The sequence below is a fragment of the Plectropomus leopardus genome, chromosome 5 (assembly GCF_008729295.1).
Source record: "Plectropomus leopardus isolate mb chromosome 5, YSFRI_Pleo_2.0, whole genome shotgun sequence".
Lineage (NCBI taxonomy): Eukaryota > Metazoa > Chordata > Actinopteri > Perciformes > Serranidae > Plectropomus > Plectropomus leopardus.
The window spans coordinates 34,459,002-34,486,573 of NC_056467.1; the positions used below are offsets into that span (position 1 = coordinate 34,459,002).

The 27,572-nt window shown below is 39.7% G+C and overlaps 3 protein-coding genes across 8 annotated transcripts in view; all 3 read left to right on the plus strand.

Moving 5' to 3' along the window:
* usp32 (ubiquitin specific peptidase 32) overlaps positions 1-7,264 on the plus strand; it is a 69,016-nt gene extending 61,752 nt beyond the window's left edge. For all 4 annotated transcript variants that reach the window (XM_042486600.1, XM_042486603.1, XM_042486601.1 and 1 more), the window contains exons 28-34: positions 906-992; positions 1,913-2,033; positions 3,990-4,181; positions 4,455-4,680; positions 4,894-5,336; positions 5,461-5,553; positions 6,481-7,264. In XM_042486600.1, the coding sequence (XP_042342534.1) occupies positions 906-992; positions 1,913-2,033; positions 3,990-4,181; positions 4,455-4,680; positions 4,894-5,336; positions 5,461-5,553; positions 6,481-6,654 (1,336 nt within the window). In that variant the 3' untranslated portion in view covers positions 6,655-7,264. The remainder of the gene's footprint in view (positions 1-905; positions 993-1,912; positions 2,034-3,989; positions 4,182-4,454; positions 4,681-4,893; positions 5,337-5,460; positions 5,554-6,480) is intronic.
* An 8,266-nt stretch (positions 7,265-15,530) lies between these two features.
* On the plus strand, positions 15,531-19,379 carry tmem97 (transmembrane protein 97). The gene is made up of 3 exons (XM_042486863.1): positions 15,531-15,706; positions 15,795-15,939; positions 18,184-19,379. The coding sequence occupies exons 1-3, from the start codon at positions 15,593-15,595 to the stop codon at positions 18,453-18,455; spliced, it is 531 nt and encodes a 176-aa protein (XP_042342797.1). The 5' UTR covers positions 15,531-15,592; the 3' UTR covers positions 18,456-19,379.
* Positions 19,380-25,152: 5,773 nt separating this feature from the next.
* ulk2 (unc-51 like autophagy activating kinase 2) overlaps positions 25,153-27,572 on the plus strand; it is a 50,218-nt gene continuing 47,798 nt past the window's right edge. The window contains exon 1 of one of the 3 annotated variants that reach the window (XM_042486261.1): positions 25,153-26,270. In XM_042486261.1, the coding sequence (XP_042342195.1) occupies positions 26,181-26,270 (90 nt within the window). In that variant the 5' untranslated portion in view covers positions 25,153-26,180. The remainder of the gene's footprint in view (positions 26,271-27,572) is intronic. The other 2 variants (XM_042486260.1, XM_042486259.1) reach the window with 2 other exon arrangements.

Consider the following 27,572-nt stretch of genomic DNA (forward strand, 5'->3'; position numbering starts at 1 on the left):
ATTGTCAAAAACAAACAGCAGCAAGCAGTTTGAAATGATGACATCCATCATCGTGTTTCAGTTTCTAGCCTCTGCACCAGGGAATGCCGAGGCTGGAGGTATTATGCTTTCAGGTTGTCCATCCATTCACCCGTCCATCTGTCCATCCTCTTCTCATGAATACAGTATCTAAAGAAGGAAATTTCTTCAAATTTGGCACAAACATTCACTTGGACTCAGCAAGTTACTGAACAGATTTTGGAGGTTAAAGGTCGAGGTCAGTGAGAGTTTGCATCCGTCTCATTCTTGATAACACAATAGCTTAAGAACACCTTCAGGGAATTTCTTGAAATTTGACACAAATGTCCTCTTAGACTTAACAATAAAATTATTAGAGTTTTGGTGATTGAAAGTCAAAGGTCACTGTGAACTCACAGTAAAACTATACCAAAACTAAACCTAAACCAAACCAAAACTAAAACTAAACCAAAAACTCAAAAATTCATAAAATAATTATGGCAAAATTTCACACAAATGTACACAGCTTGTTTGTAACAGGCTAAAGATGCACTATGTTAATTCACATTGTCCCTATCAAAGAAACTACTATAAATATATAAGAATATCAAAAAGATCAAAGGTCACCTTCACTGTGACATCATCGTTGCTAAAATACTTTTCTTGCCATTATTCAGCACCGAACCTCAGGAATAGTAGGGGAGACATTTGGTCAGATACTGAATTGGTGACACTGACCTGTAAACTGTGCTGATTGTAGAGATCTTCTGTGCTGCCGGGGGGAAGATGTGTGTGAAGCATCATGTTTTCACAGACATGGATGTAAACTGCTAGTGTAGCTTGGCTGGTGCACGTAGGCATTCAACCAAGTTGAGATAATTCTAGTTTTCTTCTTCTTTAACTCGCAGTGATGACAGTATGGGCTACCAGTACCCCTTTACTTTACGGGTTGTTGGGAAGGATGGCAACTCGTGTGCCTGGTGTCCCTGGTACAGGTAAGACACAGAGGATCTTATATATGCACATACTTGTCACAAAGTGGAGAGTGGTGGTGATGAAACAATGTCTAGATGTTTTCATAATATTATCATATTCGATTTGATTGAAGCGCAAGTGTAATGAAATGTATGTACATTTAGGACCACAATATTAAATGTCATAAAATGTTTTTGTTACAAGTAGAACCTGTTGGATAAATTGAAAAGCCAATAAAACTTGAAAAAAACTCAGGCAAAAATGAGAAATGGTGATGTATAATAGGGGTCGACAGATTATCGGCCTGGCCGATTATCAGGGCCGATATTTGGCATTTTCCGATTATCTCTATCTGTGTTTTATTTTAATGATTGCACATAAAATAAATTAATAAAAAAAGTGTGCAAACTCAACCAACAGCAAGTAAGGCAGTCTGCAATACATGCAAAGAAAGTATCAGCATGGGAGGAACTTTTATTTTGTAAAACCTCTGTGAGATATTTTCATTCATTCATTTTTTATTGAAAGTTTCACTGAACCTTACAAAAAAAAGTTGCATGGAACTTGCTGTACATGACGTCGAAAGGTTCAGTTTTGAGAAAACATTTGCTAAAGTCATTTAAACAAAGTTTCTGTTGGAGTTTGGAGTTGGAGTGTTATATTCTAAATTCTAAATTTCTACAGAAATATTTAAATTTTTACTGTATATGCATATGGGTTACGAATATTAAAACAAAATGTTCCAAAATTATTGGTCTCCTTAACTATTGATAATTGGTATCAATATCAGCCCTGAAAAAAAAAAACATCAGTCGACTCCTCATGTATAATAGTTTTTCTTTTATTATTTAAACTAGGAATGTTAATCATTTCTGGGTTCCAAGTTTCCCTGTGCATGTGCTGCAGCTGTACCTTTGTGTGCGTGTCTGTGTGTTCCCAGATTCTGTCGAGGCTGTACCATAGAGTGCACAGAGGACAGAGCCTCTGTAGGAAATGCTTATATCGCTGTGGACTGGGACCCCACCGCTCTGCACCTCCGCTACCAGACCTCCCAGGAGAGGGTAAAACAAACACACCTCTTCTCTCTCTACATGTCTGGGGGCACTAATATGATACAGAGTCATGGAATGATTTTTATGATCACTCAGGTGCACTGAAATAGTGCAAGATGATCAAGCAGATGAAAAGTTAAGATTAAAGAAAAATCAATGTCAAGCATCGATCAACAGCAGAGAGGCAACCTATCCCATAAAACATAGAAGGAAAAGATAAAGAAGAGGCCTGATCAGAGAATAACCCATATGTGACCCTATCATTTAAGAGCATCCACTCCATAACAGCACAGGAAAGATCGTTTCACCTTCCTCAGAAGTCTCGATGCCGGGGAAACGGTTCACTCTGGAAAGTTGGCCTTTGTGAGGACACTGGACGGGCAGCTCGGTTATGCTCGTGCGGTTCCGGTGGCTGGCCTCGGTCGGTTTGAACGTTGCAAACTCGGCTTGAGTTTGTTTCCTCCATCTCTCTCTCTCTCTCTCTATGAACAGCTGGATCATCTTCTGACACCTCATGTGGCTAAGATGAGATCACAATTACAGCTTATCAGGCTTCATCTCATTCGAAGTCTCTCTCTGTCTCACAGTCTCTCTCGTGCAAAGTCCTCTGGTTCTAAATCGTCATTTAGAACACGTGTAGCACAGGCTGTTTCCTAAGTTCTCTCTTTCAAGGTAGATAAACAGCAGCTCACAGCATCTCAGGGCTGCAGCACAAGCAGAATACAAAAATCAGTCAGTGTGGTCCTCTCTCACAGTCTGGCGATGTGTCTCACGTGTTGGTTGTGCAACAAAGACATAAATTGTCGGTTTCTATGATGTAGAGATCTCCTGTATCTCCTTGAGTCTTTGCAGGAGCTCAGTTGACAGCTCCTTGCCCCAAATGAGTCGTAAATTAACTCAAACTGTCAGTCGGGAAATAAAATCTGTCATAATTTAGTTCTGCTTACAAGAGTTGTAAGTTCAACAAGGCAGTTAGGTCCATTAGATGACCCCGAGGGTCATCGAAGGAATATCCAAGAGAAGTTTCAGTTTAGTTTAGGCCTTTGAATATCTTCTTATCAAGAGTTGTCCTTAGTATCCACTACAAAATGGTGAGAGGGACCCTTGTACTGCAGATTAAACTCACTGCTGCTGCCCCACTGACATGCAGGCCTGCTTCATTTCCAGACTTTTCCAGCAGTTTATGAGTGTGTGGCTGTGGTTCACAGTGACAAAGTCTTAATTATTGTGTAAGAGATAAGTAGATAAGGGCAAGGTGAGATAAGAAAATGTGCTAAACAGAAACTGGTTTGGTTCCCAGGGAGCTGCTCACTGCTCAGTTCATTCAGTTTCTGAGTGAGATCCAATAAAGGCTCTAGACTCCAGTGAGCTGTGAGATGTGCCATTGAGGTTGTCGTGTTACCTTAGCTTGTTTGTCATAGTTTTATTTGTTTAATTTAACCTTTATTTAACCAGAAACACCCCACAAGATTAAAAATGTCTTTTTCAAGAGTGTTCTGGCCAAGACAGGCAGCAACAATATACAACATCAAAACAAACATTATAAAACACAAAAAGAACACTGTACTTAAGATACAAACTGTAGCATGGTACATATCACTTTGGGCATTTGTAAAAATGCTGCTTCAGCTGTATTTTATGCTAAACACAATAAAATAATTTGCAGTATAATATGTTTTAAAAACAGTACTCACATAAAACTGTCAGATAATTTGCAAAGCATACTGAGTCAGAAAACTTGAAGTGTTAAGGTGCCAAAAAAGACAGAATAGCTGGTGTCCTCTCTAAAGATGTACTCCAGAAAACTGGGCTTTACCTGAAAAGACTCCATGAAGCACCTTTCCAGAGTAGATGCGCTTCATCTGCTATCAGCTGATTCTTGTGAAAGAGAGAGTTAGACAGGAAGCAGAAAAGTGTGAATTCATCCCCTCATGGAGTCTCATCACCATCATGGTCTCCCTGCAGATTGTGGAGGAGCACTGCAGTGTGGAGCAGTCCCGTCGGGCCCAGGCTGAGCCCATCAGCTTGGACAGCTGTTTGAAGGCCTTCACCAGCGAGGAAGAGCTGGGCGAGGATGAACTCTACTACTGCTCCAAGTGCAAGACGCACCGGCTGGCCACTAAGAAGCTGGACCTCTGGAGGCTGCCACCCATGCTGGTGAGTGTGTGTCAGAGCTGAGCTCTGGCCTTACTGACACCCCGTTCCCACCAACATGGAACTGGTTCCATTCTAGTTCCTGCACCTAATTTTGAAACATTCAGAGCATTTTGAAAATAAGTCAATTGCTTCAGAACCCGAAGACTTGGTTCTCAGCCAAGAGAACCAAGAGAAAAACTGGTAGGAGAGTCTTTGGGTAGAGTTCAATTTACTGTTTGCATTAAAGAATAGTTGAAGAAAAACACAGTATGTGATATGTGCTCTTTTCCTCAGATTGTCCACCTGAAGCGCTTCCAGTTTGTAAATGGTCGATGGATCAAATCCCAGAAGATTGTCAAGTTCCCGAGGGAGAATTTTGACCCCAGCGCCTTCCTGGCCCCCAGAGACCTGGAGCAGCACTGCCTTCACTCTCGCAGTGAGAGCGAGGATCTGCTGAGGCTCGGAGAAGACAACCTGTCCTCCATCTCTGCCCCTGCTGGCTTTTGCAACCTCCCAAAAGGTACCATATGTGGATTTAAGCTCAACTTACTGCCAGGCACTCATGCTCTGAGAGGACTCAGTTTTAAAGAGATTTGGGTTTTTTTTTGGTTATGTGTTTGATGAATAAGGGCATGACACGATGTGAAATGAAACAGACTGAAGTCTAGATGAGCAGAGCAGCTACTGGTCTAGTGGAACAGGAACTCTGTTTAACCCTGTTGTTTCCCAACAGCCTCCCCTGCCTCTAGCAGGAAGTCAGCACCCTCTCTCAGCAGGACCAGCAGTCCCTCTGGCAGCCCAAAGACCGGCAGCGGAGGCCGCAGGGCAGGCCGGCTACGCCTGCCCCAGCTGGGCAGCAAACACCGCCTCTCTAACAGCAAGGAAAACCTGGACGGAGCTGCTAATCCTGAGGCTGAGTCGCGGGACGGGGGTCTGCAGACAGACAGAGAGGGGAGCACAGCAGCAGCTGCGGGATCAGGAGAGGCAAACGCGTCTGAGTCAACGTGCAGCACCGAGGCGTCCAGCAGCCACTGTGACGTGGTCCTGGTGAACGGTGACAGCAACGGGCTGAGCTCAGACTGCAGCACAGAGAGCAGCATGGACCCCGACAACTCCCTGCTGCAGCACAGAGACAACATGTGTCTGGACGCCATCTACAACCTCTATGCAATATCAGTACGTCCCACACACACACACACACACACACACACACACACACACACAAATGTATCTTTAGGCTCCTCAATGAGCCTGCTGTGAAACCAGTCCTAAATGATGTTTCACTGTTTTGTCTCTGCAGTGCCATTCAGGAATCATGGGCGGAGGCCACTATGTGACGTATGCCAAAAACCCCAATGAGAAATGGTACTGTTACAACGACAGCAGCTGTAAGGTGAGGAATATTCAGTTTACACTATTAAAAGCAATAACCTCTATCACTTTATTTGGATTGTCGCCATGGGTAACTGGCCAAAAATATATTATAACATACATCCACAGTTCGTAAAAAGGAGCACCCTTTGGACTTTTGTTATTTTGAATCATACTGACTCAGAGCTTTAAGCTGCTTTCACACAGGGATGGCTCTATAAGACCACAACAAAGTCCCCCCTTCATACCACCCCTGCATTTTCACACAGAACAAATGATGGCATCTTAGTTCCATTCCAGTGAGTGATCACACACTGCATCGCTGCATCCCGCCATCAAAGGAGGCATGAGGGGCATGACATGGAACACAACAGGGTCAACCTCTAGTGAGATATATAATATATGCGTCAGCAGTGCTTTTTTAATAATAACAAAGGCATAACACGTCAGTCACAGTCATTTACATTTTGTTATATGGCAGCTAATCTCATCCGCAGCTCAGGTACCGAAGGCCTGCAGGAACATTTCAGAACACGATATATTAACGTTTAATATTAAATATCTGTAAGAACAAAACTGCATTTGCTGAATTCAAGGCAAATCACTTTATGGAAGGATTGCAGTCGGCAGTTAGCCACCGAGATTAGCATCCATAGAAAGTCAATGCAATGAACTAGCTTACTGTCACTTGTGCTGTACCAACGGAAGTTGCACCCATAATCATTTCTACAGTAACAACATCAGGAATAAGGTGAATATAACTGGAATAAAAGCCTCTGTGTGCAGTATTTGGAAATTCTTGACTTTGCATCCAGCAGTGGATGCATGCCACCGTGCACCTAAAATCTGCTTGTAATGTGTTATAGAAGTATCTCAGTTATTGTAATACATAACAGGTACGTTAAACAGAGCAGTCACATCCCCTCTGTGTTTCAAAAAATCCCTCCAGGAAGTGCATTCAGAGGAGATCGACACTGACTCGGCCTACATCCTCTTCTACGAGCAGCAGGGAGTGGACTACACCCAGTTCCTGCCAAAGATCGATGGCAAGAAGATGGCCGACACCAGTAGCATGGACGAAGACTTTGAGTCCGACTACAAGAAGTACTGTGTCCTCCAGTGATGGCACCTCGTCTTCCATCAGCTCGCACTACACCTGCTCTCTGCTCCCCAAGCACCAGACGTTCAGATGACTCTGAACGACTCTCACAAACTCCTGACTGAGCTCTCTGCCTGTAGGGATGCGTCGCAGCACTTTCTACACGTAATCGCAAACATATTTTAGTGCAAAGGTTTGCCAAGACAACAATGAAGCCCCGGAAAGCACTAAACTGGCGCACTTTGCTGAGCCCAACGGAACAAATCCCGCCTCCTCCCCTCATGTGAACAGCCTGCACCATCACACACACGTAATGGATACTTGCATTTTGACGCTGAACGTTTGCAAGTATGGCAAAGTCATGAAGTGATGTTGCTTTGTTTTTGTGCATTTCTCACTTGTGATGTCAATATGAAAAAAATACCCTTGGAGTTCTGATCTGCTCTGAGCCTGGATCTCTGACTGAGGAAGGACAATAATGAGGCCACAGAATATAGTCCAGGTGTAAATGTTAGGCCACTCTCTGGGTACAGGTTGTGTTTTAAATGCCAAGTGAAAACAGCTCACGAGAGTTAACCCTTTGAAACAAATCAAACAAATTTGCTTGATTTCTCTCAAAACATGAGAAGAAGGCAATGAGCAAGTTAAGAAGAAATGACCCAAAAACTGTCAAGAAATAAGTAGATAGTGCAAGAAAATTATCAGAAAATTACGCCAAAACTATCAAAGAGAAACAAAAACAAAAAAACAGTGGGAGAGTAAAAAAGCAAAAACAAATAATCAACAGAAAAACAAGAAAAGGACTTGAAAACAGTGCTTAAAAATCAAATTAGTTCTATAAAATAATTTTAGATCTATGATTATGATAATTAAAATTTTAGCTTTCTGTACATTTTCCCTTAATTAATTTAATTAATTACGTAGCAATTTGTGGGCCATTCACTGCTAAGTTGCTGGTTGCCTTTTTTTCTGTGTCTTTGAAAGAAAATCAAACTAATCAGTTCAGTTCGTTCAAAGGTTTAAAGATTTGTGAAAAGCGTGTGAAAGCAGCACAAAAAAATGATGTTGATGCAGGTTTCAAAGGGTTAAAGAACCTGTGCTGATGTCATATTTGATGCCACAGATCACCATATTCTTGACATTTGGTATCTAGTATGCTGGATACTCTGTCAAGCTTTTTTTTAAAAAAGGTTCTCCAAAGGTTTTATTAGCGATTGTGTCACTAAGGAAACATAAGTCACATGCTACCTCATCGCTTCCCGTTGCCCAACTGTACCCCAAAAACTCTGTAACAGTATTAGTAATTCTAAACACAATGCTTCCTTCCAGTGTAGGAGTCATGGCGCACACATTTCAGCCCCCCCCTCCCCCGGCATTTTGCCAAAACTGTGTTTCATTCTGCCAAAAATCAGTGGTGATTTGTGTTGACCTGTGTGTACCCACAGCTTCTCTGAAACTCACAAAGCTGGAGTATCAGTCTGGGTTTGATTACAACAGGTGCCATGGTTTAAAAATACACACGCTTCAAGGTTAATAGACAGTTTATGTTTGATTGTTTGATACTTTTTTTTGTAAAGGGGGGTAGTCTACAAATACGTTGTTTTATAACAGGTTTATTTTATTGTTGTGATTTGCTTTTTTTAAGGCAGGCTTTAGTAGTCACTTCAGGTTTGGAATATTTGGATATTTCTCCCTAAAGCTACAGCAGAGGCTCCAGGCTTGTTTTTCAAAGCACTGTCACAATTCTCAGCTGCTGACTTTCATCTATGCTCCCCAATATGAAACCAGAAAAAAGTTATTCCATTGGGGTCACTTTACTGTAGTAACAAACTGATTTTACCTGTCATTTTAACGTGATGTTGCTTAAAGACTGACGCAGCCAATTTAGCATTACACTTTTTTAACAGAATCACACCCAGAAAGGCCAGAAAAAAACAAAAGCCTCAAACTTGATGTGGCAGAACGACAGATGTCTTTTTCATTTCACACATTCGTCTTTCTCGTCAATACCAGGCGCCTACGTTACCCACAATGCAACTCTGTGGCTGACAGTTCAGTCTGACATTTTGGCGTATTATTTTAAGTTAAAGCTACAGTTGGAAACTTTTATTAAAATAAATTTGTGTCATATTTGCTGAAATGTCACCATATTCTGACAGAGGAATCATGTCCCTCCTCCTCTCCTCTAACTACCAATCAGAGCGGAGGATTCTCTAACACAGCTGTCAATCATGTCAGTCACTGCTGATGTACTGTAAAACTCACATTAGGCAGCACTGAAGCACTGTTCAAATAGGAATCCAGATTCTGTTACTGCTGATTTCTCACCTTAAATGTTTTCAGAAACACATTTTAGTATACTGTAAAATTCGAAATTTTGTGACCGAATCTCATTTTTGGAAACAGTCAACCAAAAAGAAAAGCACCGCCCACCAGCCGGACCAACGTTCTCTTGTTACAGCTAAAGAGTACACTGAAGTATTTCTCTGAAAACATCTGAGGTGAGAACAGGGTAACGCAGACTCTTGATTCATGCTTTATCAGCGCTGTTTAGTTCGACGGTTCTCCTCGGCTCTAATTGGTTGTATTTAATAGCAATAGAGTAGGCAGAGGAATGTGATTTTTTTCTCCCACAGATTATCAGTCTCATTTAGTGCTGTGTGAATAGAAAGACAGTTTCAGCAAGTATGAAAACAATTTATTTTACTGAAGTGACCAACTCCAGCTTTAAACAGCTGCAGAGGTCTGCTAGCTTACTTTTTTCTATCTCCACACCCCCAATTTCATATCAAACTTGAAGTCATCAGCGCCAACCAGTGCTTACTCCAGTGACATTATGCGAGTGAATTAATCAGATTTCACACAGCTCTCTCTGGAAACTCAGTATGCAGCTGAACTGTCCATCACACGTCAGGAGATGTTGGGGTGTAGGTGGGTGGAGTTTCTGTGTAACACCAGGCTGAAAACCACAGTTTTACTGCCCTCTGCGGTTAAAGTTTTCTTGCTGTGTGTTGTGCTCAGTAGCTCTGTGACCACAGCGAGCAGTGATGTCACAGTGTCCTGCAGTACACCTGTTCATCCCAGCGGCAAGCTGAGAAGTGAAACCGCCGAGCAAAAACCAGGTTTAAGGGACTGTTGAGTTAGAAGGGCCACTGATACAGCATGTCAGCATTGCCATGAATGCAGTCTGCAGCTTGTGCTGAAGCTGATTTTGAAGGCATCCTGCTTAATGTCTGTGGAAGCTTGATGTTCAGGGTCTCAGAGATGGATTACCAACCAGGCAAAATGGGCTGATCCCCGGGGTCCCTCACTCTCATGGGCCCCTCAGCTGATTTTGTAATCTCCACCAGTAAAGCCTTCATTTATACCAAATCTTAAGGCCCTGAATTTTGGGGGTTTAAGCATCAAAATCAAATGTTCATGCTTTTAGCATTATGGCTGACGTGATACCTAACTTCTAAGGTACAATTAAGCACAAAACCCAGTGTGAAGTTGCACACAGCCCACTTTTGCCCTGGCACACCCTCGTGGGTTACTCTGACCCAAACAGCTTCTGCAGACCAAACGATCGCCTATAAAGATCTAGTGGTATGTTAAGGTGTGAAGTCCGGAAGCACAGAACTGCCAGGCCAGAGCAGAAAAACTGATCAGTGTCAGGTAACAACATGAAAAGGTTCTTGTTATAACAAGATTTTTTTCACGTTTTTACAAGATGTTTTTATGTTATAATGAGATGTTTCCATATTTTCACAAGAAACTTTTCTTGTTTTAATAATGTGTTTTTGTATCTTGTTATAATATTAAGCATTTCTTGTAATAACATGATCCCGTAGCCCGCAGTAAAGTAGTAAACATTACGTTATAACAAGATAATAAGTATATTGTTTTAACCAGGAAAACATCCTGTTATGACATGATTTAATTTCAATGATTTAATATGACATGAAATCATCTTATCATACCATGTAAACACAATTTTAATACAAAATATAAAGCTATGATAAGAAAAGTTTTCTATAATACCATGAAAACATCCTGTCATAACATGAAAATATTTTGTTGTAACAAGAAAAGTTTAGTTCTACCTCGAAAACATCTTGTTGTAACATCTTGTAAGAACGTGAAAAATATCTTGTTCTAACAAGTAACTTACCTGATACATACTGATCAGTTTTGTTGTTTTTTTTTCCTCTGGCTTGCTGTTTTATGCTTCCTTAGTAAAGTCTTTGGAGGATTTTTAGAAATGATGACATCATTTGGTCCTGACCACAGGGGAATTGGAGACAGCATCATTCAGTACATGTTCAAGAAATCAACTCTGTGAGTGTTTTGCCAACTGGCAGGCACACATTTCACAATGTAATTCTAATTTGTTTAACATTTAATTAATATTTGGGTTGTTTTAAGGAAATTCTCGATATCAAGAAATGCTGAAAAATGAATATCTGTACACTATGGTGTTACCAAAATCTCTGTCACCATAAACAGGCTGACTGATGTCAGCTGGTTTCACTTCTCTGTTGATCTATAGTTGAGCAGTAACCCTGCAGTAGCCTGTGGTCTCTCATCACTGGACCCAGCATTCACAGGTCTTCTGCGTCTTTGTGCTTCGTCTAATTATCAGTTTTCTAAATTCAGTTCCCACTTTACTCTGAAGCTTTGGCTCCTTGATGTGACTGTGGAGGTTAGTTTGGGCTTTGCTGTGTGGAGCACAGTGACAGAGGTCTGTCTGTGTGTGTGTGTGTGTGTGTGTGTGTGCGTGCGTGCGTGCGTGCGTGCGTGCGTGCGTGCGTGCGTGCGTGCGTGCGTGCGTGCGTGCGTGCGTGCGTTGCAGCCTGTGTGGAGCTCGTGGTGGCGGGCTCGGTCTAATCACTGTGAACAGACAGCAGACGGTCAGCGGTTCACCTCTGAAGCTGCTGTATTTGTGGATGCATTTGGAGAGAGATCTGTCACTGAAAGAATCTTTATATTCCTTTGCAGAGTACATTTGTTGAACAAATGGAAATGTGCAAATGAGTGCTATTTATGCTTACCTGCTCAGATGTTTTGTCCTCCGCCCTCCTGCCTTTGCACTGAGCTGTAGACCAGGTCCAGTTTGTGTTTGAAACTTCATCACTAGACTCAAAGGGTAGATTTCCCTCAACATTAGTCTCATGAGAACCAACTTTGTAATGCTTGCTTCATTTAAAGGTGCAATAGCTGTCAACTTTTTTTTTTCTGTGGCTGTGAATGTTCCCTCATGCGACTACATGTGTGATGCTTAGCTTCCCACACCTGTAGCTTCAAATGTACGAGCAAAAACACAATTTAGAGATCATTTCAGCACAATTTTCCTGATCCAGGAACAAAGATTTTCTGCCCAAAAGCACTGAACTTTTACGCTGAAATTGGGCAAACACCAAACTTTTGAACCACGGGGATAATGTCCTAAGCCCCTCCCCCCGCCCATCTGGTCCCCCCAATAGAACAGAGTGGGCAGGCAGTGCAATCTACTACTGAGCTGTCTGTCAGTGTCTGTAGCCTCTTTTTATTTAAGTTCATTTCTGTTCGATCTGAACCAGATGTGTTAATTTAAACGACTTTTTTGTAAGGTGTTTGTTGAAAGAAAGTGACGTTGCACTGACATGAAAACATGTACATAAAAAAACTGTTTTTTGTAAATAAGCCAATGAAAAATATGTATTTGAATATGAACTGTACAAAATGCTGTACTTGTAGTTGTATATGGAGTGATACTGTTGATCTGTAACAAAATACCCAAGCAACAAATTAAATTCTGCAGAGGAAATGACACCAGACTCAAACGTGTTTTTATGTGAGTTTTTAGGAATGCATACTTTAAACCACCCAGGTGCTGTGGCTCCAGGAACACTGTTAACTCACATTTTTTAACTCATTCTGCCAAAGGACATTGTCATGTGACAGCTGCACTGCACACGCTTTTTTAAAATCTGTTTTTGAGAAATGCATACTTCATATAAATTTTACACCGTGTCCCAACAGCAAGCGTGTGCCTCTCTCTGTCCATAATGATTCTGTTAAAGATGCACCTCTATTATTTCATGCAAACAAAGCAGTCAGTAATAAGCTATGGCTTCACTCAAAATGTTAAAGATGGTGGATTACTCACTGTCTTTCTTCGTTTGTTCTTTTGAACTATATTCATATCTCAGAAGCCTCTTCAATAGATAATTGCTTTGAGTGTTGTAGTTAATTTAGGTAATGAAAACTAAATATTTATGTGGTGCCCATAAGCCTGCATGTCTGAGTGGGCACCCCATGTACAAAGGCCATATCCTTTTTACAGCAGCTGTGGGTTTATTTCCAACCTTAGCCATTTGTTGCATTCCATCCCCTCTCTCTTCCACTTTCACACTACAACTTTCCTGTCAAATAAAGGCAAAAAACACCCAACGTTTAAAAAAGACCCACAAAAAACTCCATATTCATAGTATTCTCGGGATGTTTTTCGCTATACAATATGACACAATGATCCAATTCATTAACTACAGTTGTCATTTATTGACAGTCACCTTCCATAAGACTCTGAATTTCCCTCAGAGTAAAGCAGTTTCTTGATTCTTACCCAACAAATCAAGTCAAGTCAGTTTTATTTATAAAGCCCATTTTCACAAACCACAGTTTGCTTCAGAGGGCTTAACAGCAGACGACATCCCTCTGTCCTTAGACCCTCACACTGAATAAGGAAAAACTCCCCCAAAAAACCCTATAACGGGATAAAAAATTGTAGAAACCTCAGGAAGAGTGACTGAGGAGGAAACCTCTTTTCCCAGGTGGACAGATGTGCAATAGATGTTGTAAGAAACAGTGAAACTACAGTAGATGACAACTGTTCTCTGTGGGGTCTTCCACAGAAAAATTTGACCTATGTGTACGTACACAAACTGGTGAGAGGTCTGCGACTGCAACAGCAGAATGATGTTACGCGTGAAATGATGTGAAATTGATAATATTGTGTAACATAAATCAAAATATTGCCTCTCAACTATCAAATATGAAGAATGTGTTTGTAAAAACAGATAAACATGAATATACAAACACCTGTCTGAAGGATACTCCCTGGAGTGCTCACAAGAAAAGCATGATTTAGGATGCTAAATACAAGCAGAGATATATGTTAATGTAAAGAACCCCTAAAATATGTCCTGCAATTGTTAAACAATATTTGCATGTTATGAAATGTATTCTCTTAAATAATACGGCGAGCAGTAGGATGAATTACATTTACACTGTTGCTATTTTCGATGCCTCAGTCAGGCAGATATGAGTGCATAGTTTAATGTATTGTTATCATGCATTTAGTCACGTTTCCTGCACACAGTTATACAAATGAGGCCCCTGCTCCCTAAATCACATCACCTACACTACAGTGTGTGTTCAGTAATAACAATTTGAGATTCCAGTCTCAGATTGGGATTGTTCCCTGTGATGAAGTTTGGATGGAGTTGAACTGTTTTTTACAAACTAATTTGACATATCAATTGTAGTCAGGATGTGGTTCAACTACTTGTGAAATAGCCAGTAGATTTAATGTGGTTTCCACAGCACTGATAATGGGACATGACTGTGTGAGTCTTGTAGTCTGAAGGCACTGATCAAACCTGAGGGAACTGGAGCAGTTTGTTCAGGAGGAGCAGGCCTGTTAACTGCTGCAGACAACATGTGATGGCAGCGACTGCTCCTAAAGCTTGTGAAATATAATATTAGGCTTTGGGTCCCATCATTCGTGTATCATTTGTTCAATTAATATTCAATTAAGAATCAAAAAATGATAAATTAAAAACGGGTTGTTTTCTATTTTTTCCTTTTTGAAATGAAAATAAATACATGAAAATTAGTTTGTTTTTCAATATCCCGTTTGTTAATCAGGATCAAGTAAAGGAAAGTTGAAAAACGGGTCACAGGCCGAATTTGATTTTATTATTTAATTTGTCTGATCTGCATGACCCGGAAGTTAATATTTTTGATGCTCCAAAGTGTCAGAAGATTTAGACAAGATTCAACTGCATGAAAAACGAGAAAATGGCTCGTTTACTTCAAATATTATGTTGGATAAAAAAAAATCAAAAGCAAAGTCTGCTTTCTGTTTAATTCAGAATAAAATACTGTCTGTCAATCTCAAGGTATTTGAGAGAATTTTTCATTATTTATTTTTTGTCCTCAAAACATTTGTAAACCAAGAGCGCAGGACATGTTGGCATGTAGACATTAATTGTAGAAAATTACAGTCCAAGATCATATAAAACACATGCACACAAACATGCAACCTTCATAAACAGATAATACTGAAAAAAGAACTTATAAATAAACGTTAAATAACTTATTACAGTGATCATATTGGAGTAACCTCAACATCATATTTATGCGCAAAACTTTTTGCAAAACTGTTGAAATAGTTTGACTACAGAAATACTCCTTACAGTTATTCAATTGTGCGATATTCTGTCCTCCCCTAAATGTATATTTAACGTATGTTGCACTTATTGCATATATTGTATATATTCTTATTCTTATTCCTACTTGTTGTTGTTGTTGCATTATAGCACAAGGCACAGAGGCTAGTTTTATATTTTTTGCACACTTTACATGCTCAGCACATACATATTTATATTTTCAAATATTTTACATAGTCCCACTAGTGTTAACATTAGAGCAAATTACACATGCTATATGTTTTTTTTTTTTTTGCATCTTTAAAGTATTTCTTTTATTCTAATCCTGATTCTGTAGGAGAAATTTCGACATTGACGAGGAGCATTAAAGCAGCATGCCCAGCACCTTTCCCTATGTGACATGAATGGTGCGTTCAGGGACGCCCCGCCCATCTCCCTCTGTGAACCAATGAGATTCATCCTGAGAACACGCGTTCCTACGACACACCGCTGCTGACAACTTGCTACTCTCAGTTTCTCATCTGTCATTAGATCTTTATTTTAGGACCATGTCTCTCCGTGTGTTAGAAATAATCTTTTTCTTCTATTTCGCCTCTCACATTCCAATCACATTATTCATTGACCTACAGGCGCTGCTGCCGGGACATGTGTATCCACAGCCGGTAAGTGTCTGCACCGGGAGGGAAGGGAAACAACATTTTTAAGACAAGAGTTCCACAGTGGCTGCAAGAGTCTGTTTCTGTCCCCCAGTTGAAGGATCTGCTCAGGTGGTATGCAGAGGAGTTCAGGGACCCCATGGTGCTGGACCCTCCAGAGTGGTTCAGATCTTTCATTTTCTGCGAGGCTTTGTTTCAGACGCCTTTCTTTCCTGTGGCAGCCTATGCTTTCCTCAAAGGTCAGTTCATACATAACCTGCATGTTTATTGTTGCTCCTCCATAACACAAAGACACATGTATAAACATGACTGAATGGCTTTTTGGAGTTTTGCAGGGCCATTGCTGAATTCACATTTACCCAGGGGCGTTTCTAAGATTTGAGGACATGTGGGGCTTAGCCCAGACCTCTTTAAGGGGGTCCAGGGGGCTCTATGATGCTTTTTATGCACTCTGCCCTATTATTTACCCTTTTTTGCTATAAATCATGAATAGATTAATTTATATTTGGAAAAACAGGCTTGGGCGGTATCACAGTATTACGGTATATCAGGGTATTTAGAAATCTCCATGGTATGTTTTTTAATACCACCATAAATACAGGCCCCCTTTTTCTATTAAACTCATTATATGTAGTGCACAGCATGCACCAGCAGAGCTTAGTCTGTAGTCTCTACTGGTGGAACAGGCAGCTGAGCTGAAAGACACCTAGTGGTGGAGGGAGAAGTTACAGGACTGTAAACAGCTGGCGTCCAGCAGGCAGAGAGAGAGCGTGGGGAATAATGGTATGTTCTGAACATCTAACTTGGTGAATTTAGGATTTTTTTTTTTTTAAACTGGAGTTGGTGATTTTTGAAACAGTGGATTTACTAACTAAATTACTAGCAAGAGCACCCAGGATAGTTTGGGTGAGGTTTATTTTGTTTTTGTCAAGTTTTATGATGAGTTAATGAGGCAATTTAGCCTTGCTCAGTCATCTGTGTCCGAGAGAAAGTTGAATTTAAAAGGTGTACAGTTGTTTTTCTCTGTTTAATCAGGGAAATTGCTGTGACAGTATTACTTTTCTTAACAGTTTGTGGGTTTCTTGTGTAATGCTGAAAGTTACAAAAAATTCAAGGGCTGAAGCCTCTGATGTTAAGGCCTAACAACACCACAGCATTTACTACAGCTAATCAAATATTGTATCCACATCTTTATTTCACAATTGCTCATATGGATTCTTGCACTGTGTCTCTCTGAAGTGCTGAGTAAGTACACAGAAGAAATTATTAATTCAGCCTGTTGTTTTTGATAATGTCTTGGTTAACCACTGTTAGACTTGGGGGTACTGAAAAATTATTTTTCCTTTTTTATTCTGTGTTCTTCTTTTATTATATTTTCTCACATTGTCATGCAAATAGTTAGTAGTAACTTTCAAAAAACTTTGTCCTTTTTAGGATAATCCAAAGACTGAATTTTCAGGAGTCATCGCCGTCTCCACAAGAAAGTGCTGGCATTATATGTTGCAAATAATGGATACATTGCAGTTGTACATTTTATACGTATCATACAAACGTCTTTAAAGTGACGCAGTATATGTGCTGAGGGTCAGAGGTTGGAGGGGATGGTGGTGAACTGTGTGATGCCTGCCAACCTGCAGAACACTATTCAACCTCTGCGTCTCCAGCAGCTTTTTAGCCACCGAACATGGGTGTTCTTGAGCAGCCCGACGCTGTCTTTTCTTTCGGGATATTGTCACAAAAAATAGTTGTTTGTTGAGACCTTGCTGCATTTCCATCCAGGACTGTACCACAGGAAGTAGTTATTTTAAACCAAAACATGACATTTTCCTAACCATGACCTAGTGGTGTTTGTGTCCAACAACATGTTAACTGCAGCGTTGTTGAAATGTACAGAAAATGTGAAGTTTCAGTGTATCCGCTACACAGTAATGTACAAATATAACTGACAATGGTTTGCAAAAAATGTATAATGCCAACATACTTTCTGGTGATTGGGTCACAGCAGATGTCACTGAAACTACCCAGTTTTTGGTTGTAAAAATGTTGTGAAAATGGCACAATGCAGCCAATGCAATGTTTTAGTGTTTTTTTAGCAAGTTTTTTTTTATTTCCAAAAATTTTCTTCTTAAAGTTAGGGTAACATTCTCTATAAAAATGTTAAAAATGTCCTTTAAATTCTTAACATATCACAAAACATTACAATAAAAAAAGCTCTGTAATCTCAGTCCTCAATAACATGTCCTGAATGCTGTTTTTCAAATGTTCTTCCTTGTTTCTCATGTAACATTGTGGGAATGTTTTATAGAGGAACATTCTATGATCTCTCTCACCTCTCAACATCACCAAAACAACTTCCGAATGTTCCAGTTAAAACGTTATGTGTTAGCTGTGGGAAGGTTTCCTGCTAGCTGGGTAATATCTGTTATAAAGTATATTGTGCAGCTGCAGCATCTTTTGGTCTCTCAGTGTTTCTTGTCTTTCAGGTGGCTGCACCTGGATCAGGACTCCTGCCATTATTTATTCCACACATGTGGCCACCACACTGGTCCCAATCCTAGCTCACATCCTCTTCTATCAGTTCCCTGTGAAACCTCACCCTGGGCCCCAGAGCCTGCAGGAGCGCTGGCTGCTGGTCTCCATTTATCTCCCGTACCTGCTGGTGCCTGTGCTGCTGCTCCTCACCATGCTGCTGTCCTCAGCATATAACCTCAGCACCAAGTCTGGACACAGGCAACACAAACCCAAGAAAAATTGACTCACAACTACAGACATTTACATTATATACAGTGATTTTAGGAAGTCTTTTTCTACATTTCTGAATGTACCATTTGCGTGGGGGTTAGACTGTATTACACTGTTATTAGAAGGAAATTGCAATTTGTAAAGCTGCCAGAATGAGCATTTTAAATGTTATTCTTGATGAATGCGTTTTCAATCTTTATCAAAACCAAAGTTACATTCACATATTTATAAAGGACTTAGTAGGAAATTAGTGTAAACCTAGGGATGATAATTAATTGAAGATCGACTAATTGGTCATTAAGAATTTAATCAAACATGTGACATTTAATCGATTAATCACTAGGCTATGAAATTCTGTCAAAATATATGCAATGTGTTGCTGTAGGCTTTGACTGTTTTTAAAAGTTTTTATGCTTTTCTCAAATAAAAATTGATTAATCGATCGTTAATTCCACCAACTGATCAGTTAAGGAGAGTGCTTACAATTTGCAACCCTAGGCAAACCTGTTATTTCCCTAATAAGTGTTTAGGCAGAGTTCATGTGTCTGTACACGCTGTCACTGGATCTGACCTGAGAACTGTCGTGTTTTTCCCCTGAGCACAGCTGTAAAGTCCATTTATTTATTGGTTAATTAAATAATAAGGAAAAAGATCATATAACTGTTAAATTCAGTTTCTACATCTTAAAATATAAACAAGTTAAGTAAAATCTGTGAGCTGCTTTATTGGACCTGTAGATTACCCTGCTTTCCTCATCCACTCACAGATATTGATACCTCTCTAAGTGCACGCAGTTTTTATGTGCTTATGTTGATTTTTTATTTGATACAATACAGTACAGGGGCAGGCAATGAGAAGACACAAAGCAAGTTTCCATTAAAGGGATAGTTCACATTTTTTGAAGGTGGTAGTATAGGCTACCTATTCATAGACAGTAGGCAGGTTTCCATCACAGATTTGCGCAGAACTTAAGCGATATTTTCAAAATGTCAATAAAGCACAATGGTGAGATGACTGTGTTTCCACTAAGTGATGTTCTGCGACTTCAGGATCAAGGACAAATGTAATTTAGTTTTTTAAACTTTGTTTTGTTAAACTTTGTTTAGAAAAAACTAATAAATAAAGTCTAATAAATCTACTTTCTACCTTCTCCTCTGGTGGTGACATTCCATGAAGCATGGTGAGGGATGTTCAAAACATTAGCAGCTTTATTTGTGTTGCAGCCACCACACTAGCCGTCATTATTTCCAATCCAAGGCCACGTGGGCCTGAGGGAGCCGATTCTTACTGACAAGCACATAGCCATAGCATTATGTGACCTAGAAAAGACAAAAAAAGGGTTTCCATTTTAGTTTTGTGAAATATGGCTTCTCTGAATGGCTTTTTTACTATTGTACTGTTCTTTGCTACTTATCTTGTACCACATAGCTGCTGCAACAATGCAAATTTCCCCACTGTGGGACTAATAAAGGATTATCTTATCTTATCAATAGAGGGCTCCAAAAATGAGTTCTAAAACCTTGATATGAATTAGCTTTCAGGTCCTCCCATTCCCTCGTCTCAAAGTCAATAGGTTTTTTGAATGGGTTTTTGGTTAGAAGCCTGAAATAAGGTCTGTGGTTAACACAAGCTGAAGAGACTTTAACTTTTTCTTCTACAACATAATATACACAAGTAAATTCCCCACTGTGAGCTTTGAAGCTTTTATGTGTCTTAAAAAGGCATTTGCTAGCAAGTGGCTCAATGAGACTACAGAAGGTTATTATGCTGAGTCGTGCTGTGCACAGCTTTACAGCCTCTTCGTGGCGACGCAAAGTCACGAGACTGTAATGCAGTTCATTTATTGTTTAACATTAGCTTTTCACTGTTACAATTACATGTAGGCTTCAAAAATCCTGAAAGTGGTGTTTATTTGTGAAAATTATCTTGAACAAAATGTGCAAGTATCATAAAGTTTGTTTGCTGCAGAGTTTATTTTCTTCTAAAGTCAAAATGCAATGAAAAAAATCCTGCTGGCTTTTTGACGAGGGAACCAGGGTGATGCTAACTTCTGCTTCAGCCTACAGAAAAATATCATCACAGGAGCACTCTATTGCAGTTTCATGCAGTAGTCAGCATCCTTAACCCCTAGTAACCTCCACTGTAAACCTTTTCGATTAAAAAAATACAGGTGGAAATAATAACAATAACAATAGCTGCATTCCATTTTGGTGAATCTAGACAGGCCTGGCTACAGTGCATGGTGGCTCAGGGAAATGGCTTACAGGCAAATATACTGTCATTTAGCTCTAATCTCTGTACTGGACACTGACATCACACATGAGAAACACTCTGTCTTGGTTTAAACTGTACATATAGACATTTTCAAATCAGTTTGTATAAATTTGGTGAAAGAGTTAATGGAATGGAAACATTTGCAAATCACAGAGAAGCAGAGAAAGATCTATCAGATACCAGCTTTGTAAAATCAAATAAAAATCATCTGTTTATTTCTACATTGTCTCAGACTTGTTTACATTGTTGTATGGTATTGTCCAGGTGATATGGGCCAAATTTGAGGTGATATGTTCACTTTTATAAAAGCATGAAAATTGTTTAACTTTTTGTGTTTGGGGACCTGATCATTTAAAAAAAAGCATAAAAAAAGCCTCATGACAGCCATAACTGAATAATGTATTTTTGTCTGTATCTCCTGAAACAAAATGCTAACACAAAACAGGTGATGTCTACCTCCATGTTTTAATGGCCAATGATTAAAATGGTACCAAATACAACACTGTAAACTGTTCAGGTAAATAATTAATAATGAATTCAGTGATGCGAGAAGGAAATCAGAGTATCTGAGAACCTTGGCTGGACTTTATAATATCATGTCATGCATCTTTGTGTTTCATACTTTCTTTTAAGTTGTTAATGTCATATTAAATATTGTTCCTTTTACAGTCCCTGTTAATGCACAAAAGGTTTAGGTTTTTATGACCAACAGTTGCATGCAATAGACATGATATTATAGAGTCCAGCCTAAATTCTCAGATACAGTAATTTCCTTTTCACCTCACTGAATTCACCATTAATTATTTACCTGAACAGTTTGGGATGTTATCATGGTAATCCCTGAGTAATAAAACATTGGGATTGGCATAATCTAATCTGTATTAAAATGAGATAGTGTGAAAAATATACTCTTCTGTTATGGCTGAAAGAAAAGTGGCCACCATGAGGTGTTTTTGCGATGGCTCCATTTCTGAACATTTTTAGGGCCTCAAACTGTACAAGTTTACCAAGTTTCATGCTTTTATGAAAAAGTGAACATAATTGTCACATATCACCTGGACTACATGAATTACATAAAAACAGTCCACTCTGCAGAGAACACTGGACTCTGTCCTCAGCCAAGAGCTCAGAGTCCAACACAGTAGCAGCATGGAGCTCAGCCCTCTCCTCTGCTCTCTGTTCATCCTTCTCAGCTCAGTACCAACACTGTGAGAAAGTCTGCTGTAGCAACAGTGTGACAGAGATGTGTCCCACTGCTGCTCCTAACAGAGGAGGGGACAACTTGTGGTTGGATGTCCTCACATCAACCTGCTGCTAAACATCAGTGAAACAAAGAAACTCACTGTTAACAATGTACACTTCATGTGTATTATCAGTGTAGCTGTTTAGAGTCACCAGCTTCCAGTTCCTGAACACACACACACACACACACACACACACACACACACACACACATCACACACACACACAAACACACAAACACACTATGAGAACTATGAACACATCTATCGACACACCCCTCATAATGCAGTCACAAGGTAAAAGTTATTGGTGCTCCTGTACAATCTAATACAAAAAGTCCAACTGTGAATCCTATAATGAATAAGAAATCGTATTCAAATCACATTATAGTCCTCATTATGTGTCATGAATACGCGACTAATAATATAAAAAAATACATTTCATAAGAACTAAAGAAAATTTTAAGGATTTAACCCTTTGAAACCTGAGCTAATTGGCTTGATTTTTCTTTAAAAACATGGGAAGATAGCTATGTGTAATGAATGAAGATATGACTCAAGAATAACAAGAATTTAGTAAGTACAAAAAATACTTGAAAATTAATTAAAGAACAAAACCAAACCAAAAAAAAACCAAAACAAACAAAAAATCAAAACAAAAAACTGACGAAAAACAAGGCGAACTAGATTTTGAAAAGGTGCTTTAAAAATACATAATAATAATTCTGTAACATCATTTTAAATATGTAATTGTAAAAAGAGATTTTCCCTAGATTAACTTTTAACTTGACATTTTTCCTTTGCTTAAAAAAAATCTAACTAACAGTTTCTTGCGATTTGTGCAACAGGCAGAACTGTGGCCCCATAGAGAGGAAAGATGGACCTCTCAGACAAGCAGCACACACTATTTCAAACTCTACCAGAGGGGAAGTACTGGTGCAGCAGATGGTGTGCTGCTGCCCCCTTTTTTAAAAGCTGTGTTAATAATAAATAATCGGTCAAATTGTGTCTGCTTGCTTTGCTACACGATGATTTAAGTGTTAAAAAAAGTTACCTTTTCTGATTTATTGATGGAGGTTTGAGTTAATGTAATACCTCAGAGCAAGCAGATCTGTGACCCTCTGTAGAAAATATTTTTGATTATTGAAATGTAACATTTGTAGTACCTTTTTAAATTTCAGCCTTTTTTAGTAGTAAAAACCTACTAGTTGTTCTATAGGACTGGCTATCAAACATCAGAATACAGAGTATTAACAAGCTGTGTGTGCAGCATTCTGTACGGATGTATGCTTTGTCAGATTCTCTGTCTGGTTTACTGATCATGTTTGATTCTTTGATCAGCTCTTTGATTATGATGACTAATGCATGGAATAGTTTGATATAGTTTGTTCAATTACAAAAGGTCAAACATACTTATTCCCCAAAAGTAAGATATTATACAGGCACAAATATCTATCCTAGGACCTTATTTTTCGTCAGTATTTATCTGAAAATACTGGAATCAGTCAGTAATATAGCACCATAATACATTTTAACTGAAGAATGTAACTCCATAAATAACCTTTGTGTCCTCACTACAGTTGTGAAGGTTTATTTTGCCCTCTCAGATCAGATTTTGCTCAGTGTCAGGGTGGCTTGCAGACAAAAAGTTTGCTGTCATGTTGCTGTCAGCCAGCAGAGGGTGTCACATCTAAACACAGAGTGTACACTGTGGTGAGCAGTAGACTAACTTGTTATGCGCTTCTCTGTTTTCCCTTTGTTTGTTTCACTGATGTTTCCAACATGTTTATGGGTGTGTACCCCCACAGTGCCCATGTGAGGTCAGGACCTTATAAAGAGGTAGTGACCAGGTGTCAGACTGTCAGCAGCAGGTACATAAGAGGTCCAGCGCTGAAAAAAAATGTAAAAAGAGGTAAAATGCCGCACAAGGTGCTTTTGGTGGCAAGTGTGTTAACAAACAGTAACCAAGGATCCTACACAGTAAAGGCTACCTCCAGTGGTGTCATTAGGCATTGGTGGCCGAGGCTTGAGCCCTGAATGTTTTATAAATAGTCCCAGATCTAAATATGTAGGCTATGAATATGTTTTAAAAAAGAATCAGCCTAATAATAATAAAAAGCCCTGGGTCTAATAATCATTCTGTTCCTATTTGCACTTAAATAAATAGTTACAATTCACCAACTTTAGTCACTAAAGTTTTATTGATGGCAATCATTTTTTTAAAACATCAAATCATAATTATTCTGGAAAGGGTAAAGACATTTTTAAGGGAAAATAAGGTGCCAGAGTACATACAAAGCATTAAATTGGAGCTTGTTTGTCAAAACACCCCTAAGCCCCCAATGTCCTCAAATCCTAGAAACACCCCTGGCTACCTTCATCACTTTTCTTGATCTATGCTCATACATCTTTCACAAGCATTTAAAACAATGAAACCTGAGCAAATTGGCTTGATTTCTTTCATAAACATGGGGAAAAAAGCAATGATCAACTTGTCAAGAAATGTCCTGCAAAGAGCAAGAAAACAGTATAAGGTGACAAGACAAAGGACAAAGAGAGAGAGAGAGAGAGAGAATTATAAAATTGCTAATATAATAATAATAATTATGATATTGACATTATCTATTAACATGAACAACTTTATTTATATGTATTATAAGTATATATTTAAAATTATTTGACAAAAAATATACAGCGCTTTTTATTTTTCAGCAATTGTCTTGTAGGCCAACATTTACTAAGTTTTTCCTAATTTTGGGGTTATTTCCTATTCCCCCCAAGTTCTTTTTGTTGCAAAAGGTATAAAAATGCAAAAACAGAGAAGTAAATGTCTGAAATATACATAATACACCACAGATATTATCAGATGCTTCTTCACTAACTAAAGCCCTTGACAACTTGTGGGCATCCCAAGACACTTTGCACACATCGTTTTAATAATTCTGACCGTCCAAAAATGCACAAAAATGAAGATAATGTAGAAAATGCGGTTAAAAACAAAACAAACGAACAAAAAAATACAATACAGTACAAAACAATGAAACACAACACATAAAATAAAGGCGTCCTCAGGCGGGTTCAGCAGAGGGACTACCCCTCGCTGCGGAAGGATAACTCTGGTCTCCGCGGAAGGATAGGATTTAAAGGGAGAACATGGCACTAATTTCCATGATTGTTTCAGTGACCGTCCGGACGGCAGGAGCCTCGCTCTGTCATAATGTTACTGCATACAGATTAAATACATGACTTTTTATTTTAGCAGGTTAACGTACAGTAGCTTCATGTGGAACTGAATGTAACTGAAGGTGACGGCTAACCAGCGAGCTAACATTACCGTTAGCTACCCTGTCAGAGCTGACGACGAAGGAAACAACCAAGTGTTCTTTATGTTTCACGGATGAAATCAGTGCTCACTGGGGGAACGGCAGTGTTTTTCAAGAGGACAGAAATGTGTCTCGTGGACTCGGACGTCTCGTCGAAGAAGACACAAAACAAGGACTCGTGATAAACAACAGCTCTGTGTTGACATTTGCGTTGCATCCTTTGGATATTTTATGCTAACAGTGGCTGTGGACGGATGTTGGCTAGCTTCATAGGTCGCTACAGCTTGTATTTTAGATAGACGAAGATAAATTTACTTTTAGCATCACTAAACAAGGTATAAGTGATTTGCATATTATCGTTAAGATGTTAGCAGAGAGCTCCCGTGGGCAGCAGCTATGACGCTCGGTGTAGCCGCAGGGTTATGTCACTGTCAGGCTAACAGATAGCTCGCTGTCTGCAGACGCTTCCTGTCTTTGCATGGTCATGTCCAGCTCGGGTGGAATCATGTAACGTTAAACTGTCCCTCTGAACAGGTTAGGTGACCGGGGACACACAGTGTGGTAGCGGAGGGTAACGTAAAGCTGGATTGCAGCTATCCAACTGGGTCAAAGACTGACAGCTGGCACCCATACAGTTCAGCTCAGGATTGTCGTTGGCCATGCTCAGAGCCGTCTGTCCAGTGTGACATTACAAACAACTTGTTTAGAAGGCACGTGAATGCATCATGTCCTCACTGCATCTCGTCTTTATGCAATAAGGAACATCAGAGCAGCCTGTCATGAAGTAAATCCGTAGTGCAGGAAGCAGCATTACCAGGACCGACAGCATCATCTGCTCTGGGATTATTTTCTGAAGAGACCAACAACGTTTGACATCAGCTGGACCACCAGCCCGTCATAATGGAGACTGTGGGAGATTTTGAGTACAGCAGGAAAGACCTGGTTGGACATGGAGCCTTTGCTGTGGTGTTCAAAGGGAGACACAGGAAGGTAAATCCATCACTTGGCTGCGGTGTTGTCTTGCCTCTCTCTCCTCTTTTGCAGGATAAAATGGGGCAGCTTCATTTAAAAATCTGGGTCAGTGAGTGGCAGTGCAGACTGCAGATCTGCAGCAGCATATGTGGCCTATCAGTGGCTTATTATTGCTCTGTAATAATCAGCTACTGACAGTGGTGGTAATATGTCGCCACTTTTTTGACTAGATCCAATGCGATGCACTGTAAAGACATGCATTTGATGTCAGTGTTCCTTTATCAGCCTGATGTTAGTTGTATGTATTTATGCTGCTTGGTTCATTCATGAAAGGATGAGTCAGGCAGCAGTGAATGACTTGCTGACGTACTGAGGCAGGAGGGAGGATTGGGTGCAGTGTTTTGCCTTTGCCTTTTTAAGGAACAAGCCTCTCTTATGTAAGAGCTGCATAAGGTTCATCCATACTGAAGCACTGGAACCTGTTACACTATTAACATAATGCTCAGAAATTGAATTTTGTCATAACATTTGATTGGAGTGTGTTATTTGTCACATGGAATGGGGAGTTTGTTTGTGTATGTGTGACAGAGAGGCAGGAGATGACATCACATTGTCCCCATTGCAACTGGTGTGAAACAGATGGCTCCAAATTCCTCAATGAATTTCCGAGCATCCCCACACTCCCTGCTGGAGCCTGGGCAGAGCAGCAGTCTATAACTAGCTCAAAGCCTGAAAACTGAGCTGAATGTAGCCCTGCAAACAGTCAGTCAGTCGCCACTGGAATCTGTGCATCTAGCACATCAGTCAACTGCCCACATGCCTTCATGTATTGTTAAAATGGTCCTGGCATGCCGTAATTGCATATAAGTCCTATCAGCTGTATGCCATTCAGTCTACTTATAGGAGTATTTCCATTTTGGAGTAACATGAAGGTTAGAGCCACCTACTTGCACCAGATGTGATGGATTGTGTCATTGCTGGGGCAGAGTTGGATTTTACATAGAGGCGCTCCTGTTACAATGTAATATCAAGACTTATATACAAATATTATCAGAGATAAGGCAAGACAATCAGCTAATTGCAGCAGCAGTTGTGTTCTTGACTTTGTGAGGTGTTTCCAGTACACAGATTTAACAAGAAATGCCAAAAATACTCAATAAGATGGAATTTTATGCCCAAATCCAATTTCATTGTTGAATATTAGCAACAGCCACCAACCAAAAACAATGTTTATTTATTGGGTTTCTAGTCTACTGCCCTGATTTACATAATTTGAAAACTGATCTCACAGATTATAGAGTGCCCCAGGAATGAGTCCTT

Coding starts and splice junctions, on each gene's coding strand:
- tmem97 (XM_042486863.1), top strand. CDS start 15,593: ATGTCTCTCCGTGTGTTAGAAATAATCTTTTTCTTCTATTTCGCCTCT. Junction 15,707..15,794: donor GACATGTGTATCCACAGCCG/GTAAGTGTCTGC, acceptor TCTGTCCCCCAG/TTGAAGGATCTGCTCAGGTG. Junction 15,940..18,183: donor AGCCTATGCTTTCCTCAAAG/GTCAGTTCATAC, acceptor CTTGTCTTTCAG/GTGGCTGCACCTGGATCAGG.